The sequence below is a fragment of the Mandrillus leucophaeus genome, unplaced genomic scaffold, assembly GCF_000951045.1.
Source record: "Mandrillus leucophaeus isolate KB7577 unplaced genomic scaffold, Mleu.le_1.0 Scaffold284, whole genome shotgun sequence".
NCBI lineage: Eukaryota > Metazoa > Chordata > Mammalia > Primates > Cercopithecidae > Mandrillus > Mandrillus leucophaeus.
In genome coordinates, this window is record NW_012102965.1 from 3320391 (window position 1) to 3327853 (window position 7463).

At 42.1% G+C, this 7463-nt stretch overlaps 1 protein-coding gene across 1 annotated transcript in view; it reads left to right on the forward strand.

The window, feature by feature from the left end:
• Window positions 1-1944: 1944 nt before the first annotated feature.
• DNAJC6 (DnaJ (Hsp40) homolog, subfamily C, member 6) overlaps window positions 1945-7463 on the forward strand; it is a 163317-nt gene continuing 157798 nt past the window's right edge. The window contains exon 1 of the mRNA XM_011985477.1: window positions 1945-2102. Within this exon, the coding sequence (XP_011840867.1) occupies window positions 2078-2102 (25 nt within the window). The 5' untranslated portion in view covers window positions 1945-2077. The remainder of the gene's footprint in view (window positions 2103-7463) is intronic.

The window sequence follows — 7463 nt, forward strand, 5'->3', positions numbered from 1 at the left end:
AAAAAAAAAAAAAAAAAAAAAAAAAAAAGAAAAAAAAAAAAAGAATAATCTCTAAAAAGGAGTAAGCCATAGTGAAATAAGAAGGGCTCTGGAGTAAAATGCTCTGCTTGTGGCTATAGATCTTGAAATGAGCCCAAGGTATGTGAAACATGTTTCTAGAGCAGCCCTTGTCCAATAGAACATTCTGGAATGATAGAAATGTGCCATGACTGTGATATACAATAGATAGCCACTAGCCACATATAGGTATCACTCTTTAATCTTGTGAACTTTTTAGCAAAATGAGAGTGCAGCCTATTTGACAATCCACTGTAAGGTTTGATATATGTGGATGTGATGTTCAGTGTACATTAGTTGAAGGAGAAAGAATAATCTCTGAATAGGAGTAAACCATAGTGAAATAAGAAGGACTTTGGAATAAAATGCTTCGCTTGTGGATATAGATCTTGAAACAAGCCCAAAGTACATGAAGCATGTTCCTAGAGCAGCGATTGTCTGATAGAATATTCTGGAATGATAGAAATGTTTCATGACTGTGACATACAATAGATAGCCAGTAGCCACATGTAGGCATCACTCTTTAATCTTGTAAACTTTAGATTAAAAATAAATTTAAAGTGGAGACTACCCTTAATTGTTTTCTGCACTAATGACAGTCCTATTGTCATTGCCATTGGGGAAACAGAAACATGAAACAACACTATTGGCTCCAGTGGCTCCAGAGGCATTTGGGTTAGGTTATATAGTTTAGCTTATATTCTGGAACTTTCAGTAAAAGAGGACGGGCAACAGGGTTCTTCAAGCATAATAAAAGACATTTAAATAATGAAGTTTCAAGGATGTGATCCTCTCCAAAAACCAAGACCTTCTCATTTCTCTCTTTTTAGCCACACACATGCATATACTACACATTTATTGATTCATTGTGGAAAAAAGAAATTGCCATTCTGTCAGGTACGGTGGCTCACGCCTGTAATCCCAGCACTTTGGGAGGCTGAGGTGGGAGGATCGCTTGAGCCCAGGAATTCAAACCAGCCTGGGCAATAGAGTGAGACCCCATCTCTACAGAAAATAAAACAATTAGCTGGGTGTGATGGTGTGTGCCTATAGTCCCAGCTACTCTGGAGGCTGAGGTGGGAGGAATGTTTGAGCCTGGGATGTTGAGGCTACAGTGAGCTGAGATCATGTCACTGTACTCCAGCCTGGGTGACAGAGTGAAACCCTGTCTCAAAAAAAAAAGTCATCCTTTTTGTCTGTCACTGTCTCTCTCAATGGACAAAGTACTAGAGTAAGTTACCATTTACTGAGCCTATTTGATCGTTTACATGTAACAGCAACACTCATCACATCTATGAAGTAAGTGCTAGGTATTATTTCCATTTTACAGATTGGGAAACAGAAACTTAGAGAAGTTAGGCAAGTTGGCCAAGGCCATAAAGTTAGTCAGTGGCAGAGCCAGGATTCATATAGTTGTGCTTAGCTGGAAAGTTTAGGCCCTTTCTACTAGCTCTCCTCCACTCACACCACACCCACATGTGCATATACATGCACGCACACACACACAAATCTTGTATCCTGTTGACTTTGAGTACTGTCATATTCATATTTCTGGACCTAGCTTTGTAAACACAATGACATGCATGGAATTCAGGATTTTTTTTTCCCCATTTTGTTTTTCTCCATGCCCAGTGAGCCAGATGTACAAATAAGTGGGCTTACTTGGTTTGCATTTTTGACATTTGAAAAGAAATTCCATGTTGCTCGTGCTCATGAATGTGCCTCAGGCACTTGGGTGTTTCCACTTGGTGGAAGATCTTCTCTCAGACCACATTCTTTTCCCATGGACTCCAGGGACTGTGGCAAAAGCCTGCCACTGGATCTGCCTGGAGCAAGCAGTGACTGTGGGAGTCAGAGGCTTCTGGTCTTTTTTCAGCTCCAGTTGAAAGAGTTCCATAAAATCATGTGATGTTTGGACTAAAAGGGCAAGCTAAAGAATGTCCCTTGCATCTTTCTCTGACCAGCGAAGTCTAAGCAGTGAGCAAGGGAGCCTCTCCAAGCAGCTGTTTCAATCCACTGGATGTGCCAGGACAGTGGAATAAAAGGTGAGTCTCTAAGCCAGGCCCAGTGGGGCTATTAACACTTAGCACTATTTCAGAGCAGCCCGTGAGAGTCAGGATGCACAGGGAAGGATACTGGGAGGCCCTGGAAGGGAACTTCTAGGTCATCTGGTTAAGTTCCCTCCACTAATGGGAGGGAGTAGCAGTGTTGGTGGTCAAGAAGTGAGCTAGGAGAAAAAGGGACATAGCTAGTCTTTCATAGATGGTTTGGTTAACCAGGACTAGATTTCTAGGTGTCTTAACCCTAAGGCCAGGTAAAAGGTCCCAGGACAGAGGACAACCCTAATTGGTGGCACGTGGTCACCGTTCCTGAGTAGCTTTGCTAACTAGATCACTTTTTTTTTTTTTTGAGACAGGGTCTCCCTCTATCGCCCAGGCTGGAGTGCAGTGGTGTGACCTTGGCTCACTGCAACCTCTGCCTTCAAGTGATTCTCCTGCCTCAGCCTCCTGAGTAACTGGGATTACAGGTGCATACCACCACGCCTGGCTTATTTTTGTATTTTTAGTAGAGAAGAGGTTTCACTATTTTGGCCAGGCTAGTCTTGAACTCCTGACCTCAAGTGATCCACCTGCCTTAGCCACCTAAAGTGTTGGGATTACAGGTATGAGTCACCATGCCCAGGCACCATCACTTCTTCTAAAGGCCTATTTCTTCAGTCCGGATGCCAAGGAGAGTGAGAGCTGCTGTAGAAGAAAGCAGCTTATTGCTGATAGAGAGAGAACATCTCTCAGTTTCCACTTTCTTCCCAGTTTCCTTCTTCATTTCACATTTAGAGCTTCCTATTCGTCTTCCTTTTTTTTTTTGAGACAGAATCTTGCTTTGTCACCCAGGCTGGAGTGCACTGGTGCAATCTGGGCTCACTGCAACCTTCACCTCCCAGGATCAAGTGATTCTCCTGTCTCAGCTATCCAAGTAGCCAGGACTACAGATGCGTGCCACCATGGCCGGCTAATTTTTTTTTTCTTTAAGTAGAGATGGGGTTTCACCATGCTGACCAGGCTGGTCTCAAACTCTTGACCTCAGGCAATCTGCCAGCCTTGGCCTCTCAAAGTGCTGGGATTACAGGTGTCAGCCACCACATTGGGCCAACTTCCTATTTTTCTGAATTACAGAAAGAACAAAATGGGGTTTTCCCAATTTTTTTTTTCTCTCTCTCTGTTTCTCTCTCTTATTTTATTTTATTTTTTTTTTTGAGATACAGTCTTGCTCTGTCTCAAAAACTCCCAGGCTGGAGTGCAGTGGCATGATCATGGCTCCCAGCAGCCTCAACCTCCCAGGCTCAAGCAATCCTCCCAAGTAGCCAGGAATATAGATGCATGCCACTGGGGTTTCACCATGTTGGCCAGGATATCCTCGATCTCCTGACCTTGTGATACGCCCGCCTGAGCCTCCCAAAGTGCTAGGATTACAGGCGTGAGCCACCATGCCCGGTCGACTCAGCTGAATTTTAAGTATGGAATTGAACTATATGAAATTGTTGATATGCAACCTAAAAAAACTAAAATGCTTTGTTTTGAGATAATTGTAGATTGATATATAGTTATAAGGAATAATACCGAAAGACCCATGTACTCTTTTACCCGTTTTCTCCTAATGGTAACATTGTGCAAAACTATAATCTAATATAGTAACCAATAAGTTGATACTGATACAGTAAAGATACATACAGAACAGTTTCATCACCACAGAATCCCTTCCATGGCTACATGCATCCTGCTCCTCCCTGGAAGCTACTATTTTGTCCTCCATTTGTATAATTTTACCATTTAAAAAATTATATAAATGAAAATGTATAGTGTTGGGATTAGCTTTTTATACTTATCATAATTCCTTGGAGATTCACTAAGATTGTTATATGTGTCAATAGTTTGTTACTTTTTATTGCTCACTAGTATTCCATGGTATGCATGTACCACAGCTTGTTTTACCATTGACCCATTAAAAGATGCCTGGGTTGTTTCCAGTTTTAGGCTGTTATAAAGTAAAGCTACTGAACATTCCTTTTATAGGTTTTTGTGCGTTTTCATTTTTTCTGGGATAAATACCCAAGAGCGCAATTGCCGGATTGTATGGTAGTTGCGTGTTTAGTTTTCTAAGAAACTGCTAAACTCTTCCAGGGTGTCTGTACCAGTTTACATTCCTGCCAGTGATGTAGGAGTGATTCAGTTTCTCTGCTACATCCTTATTCTGTTAGGTGTGTAGTGATATCTTATTGTGGTTTTAATTTGTATTTCCCTAATGGTTAATGTTGAATTTCTTTTCATATGCTTATTTGTTATCTATATTTCTGCTTCAGGGAAATACGTGTTCATGTCTTTTGCACATTTTAAATTTTTTTTTTTTTTTGAGACAGAGTCTCACTATATTGCCTATGTTGGAGTGCAATGGCGTGACCTTCGCTCACTGCAACCTCCACTCCTGGGTTCAAACAGTTCTCCTGCCTCAGCCTCCCAAGTACCTGGGATTACAGGCATGCGCCACCATGCCTGACTAATGTTGTATTTTTAGTAGAGACAGGGTTTCACCATGTTGGTCAGCCTGGTCTTGAACTCCTGACTTCAAGTGATCCACCTGCCTCGGCCTCCCAAAGTACTGAGATTACAGGTGTGAGCCACTGCACCCTCCAGTTTGTTTGTTTTTTAATGCTGAGTTTTGAGAATTCTTTACATATTCTAAATACTCCTTTGTTGGCTATGTGGTTTCAAGTATTTTCCCCAGTTGGTAGTATGTCTTTTCATCTTCCTAACAGGGTCTTTCACAGAGCAAAAATAATCTTGATAAGGTCCAACTTAACAATTTTTCCACTTATTGTGCTTTTGGTAACAAGCCAAAGAACTCTCTGTATAGCTCTGGGTACTAGAAAATTTTCTCCTATTTCTTTCTAAGTTTTATAGTTTTACATTTAAGTCTAGAATCCATTTTGACTTGATTTTTGTATAAGGTATGAAGTTTGGGTCCTGGATCTTCTCTCTCCTTTTTTTCCCCTACAGCTATCCAATTGCTCCAGCATCATTTGTTGAAAAACACATTTCTTCCACTGAATTGTTTTTGATCCTTTGTCAAAAATTAGTTGGACAGATTTATGTGTGTCTATTCTGTTTCTGGGTCTTTATTCTGTTCCGTTGATGGATGTGTCTATTTTTCTGCCAACACCGCACTGTTTTTGAAACTGTACCTTTATAGTAGGCTTCAAATTTGGGTGGAGTGATTCCTCCCATTTTATTTTATGTACACAAACACTTTTTCTCCCCGCCGCCACCCAATCACTTGAAGGCATGTTAAATGCATCATGGCTCTTTATTCCTAAATGCTTTCATGTGCATTTTCTTTCAATTTTTTCTCATATTTTTCAATTTTTAATAAGAGAGACAAAAGGTTTCACTACATTGCCCAGGCTGGTCTTGAACTCCTGAGCTCAAGCCACCTGTCCACCTCAGCCTCTCAAAGTGCTGGGATTACAGGTGAAGCCACTGTGTGGGGTTTCAGTGTGTATTTTCTTAAAATAGGGATATTTTCTTACATAATCACAGTGTAGTTATCAATGTCAGCAAGTTTTTTATTGATAAGCATTTTTTTGTAATCTGCTACCTATATTTAATTTTTTTTTTGTAAAATTAACTCAGTAATATGCTTTACAGCCTTAAAAAACGAAAAACAAAAGACTACAAAACAGGGTCCAGTCTAGAGTCAGGTATTGCATTTAGCCGCAATGTCTCTTTGGTCACCTTTTTTTTTTTTTTGAGATGGAGTCTTGCTCTGCCTCCCAGGCTGGAGTGCAATGGCGCAATCTTGGCTCACTGCAACCTCCGCCTCCCAGGTTCAAGTGATTCTGCTGCTTCAGCCTCCCAAGTAGCTGGGATTACAGGTGCACGCCACCGTGCCCAGCTAATTTTTGTAATTTTAGTAGAGACGGGGTTTCGCCATGTTGGCCAGGCTGGTCTCAAACCTCTGACCTCAGGTGATTCATCTGCCTCGGCCTCCCAAAGTACTGGGATTATAGGCGTGAACCACTGTGCCCAGCCAAGTCACCTCGAATCTAGAACATCTCCATAGCTTTTCTTCTTATTTTATGACATTGATACTTTTGAGGAATACAGCACTTCTCGGACCCTTTTTAATAGTGGATTCCTTGTTTTGGGTTTATCTGATGTTTCCCCATGATTAGCTTCACGCTGTGCATGTTTGGCCAGAAGACTCCGTAAGTGATGTGTCTTTCTCAGCATATCACATCGGCAGGCATTCGATTTTCACCTGTCTCCACTGGTGATTTTTTTTTTTTTTTTTTACAGAATGTGACTCTGTCAGCCAGGCTGGAGTATAGTGGCACCATCTCGACTCACTGCAGCCTCTACCTCGCTGGGCACAGGTGATTCTCCCACCTCAGCCTCCTGAGTAGCTGGGACTGCAGGTGTGTTCCACCATGCCTGGCTAATTTGTGTGTGTGTGTGTGTATGCATTTTTGGTAGAGACAGGTTTTTGCTTTGCTGCGAAGGCTGCTCTTGAACTCCTGGGCTCAAGTGATCTGACTGCCTTGGCTGCCCAAAGTGCTGGGATTACAGGTGTGAGCCACCGTGCCCGATCTCCACCAGTGATTTTAATTTTGGTCACCTATAGAAGCTCTTGTCTGATATTGTTTGGGCCTACAAAAATGGCAATTTCATAATTTGACCTAACGTAAAACCTTGATTGAGGTTTTAGATATCTAACCTGTACTCTCTGATGCTCAGCTTCCCCATCTGTTGAGTTTGGAGATTGTTTCTGCCCCCCGAGTATTATTCGGGAAGCTGAGGCAGGAGAATCATTTGAACCCGGGAGGCAGAGGTTGTGGTGAGCTGAGATGACGTCATTGCACTCCAGCCTGAGCAGTATGTAAAATCTGCCACATAAAAAGCATTCTATAAATATTAGCTATTATTATTGCAGCCAGGTCGTGTTCAAGGGCGTTGGTTTTGATCTTCCTCTCAGTCTCTCGCAATTCCAAGCAAAGTCTCAACAGAGACCAGTGGTGGCATGGGGATGGGGTGAGGGAGCTTCAGTTCCGCCATTTCAGTTTCCTCATCTGGAAAATGGGAAACGCCTCCCACACCATGGGGTTGCAATGAGGTTTCATGAAATGTGTGTAAAAGTAGCTGGACATGGAACAGGTTCTCAAAAAATCATGGGTGACTAGTAATCCCTTGTATTAGGAAAACAGGAATATCTGTCAGAATTAAAACCACTTTCTAACGTGATGTTGTTTCATTCTGAGGCGGTAGCACGGTGTGAGTAAACATCGTCAGAGCCTAGGGCTCTGGAATTTCTTTAGCGCTGTGTGATTGTGGGCAGATGCCTTACCCTCTCGGAGC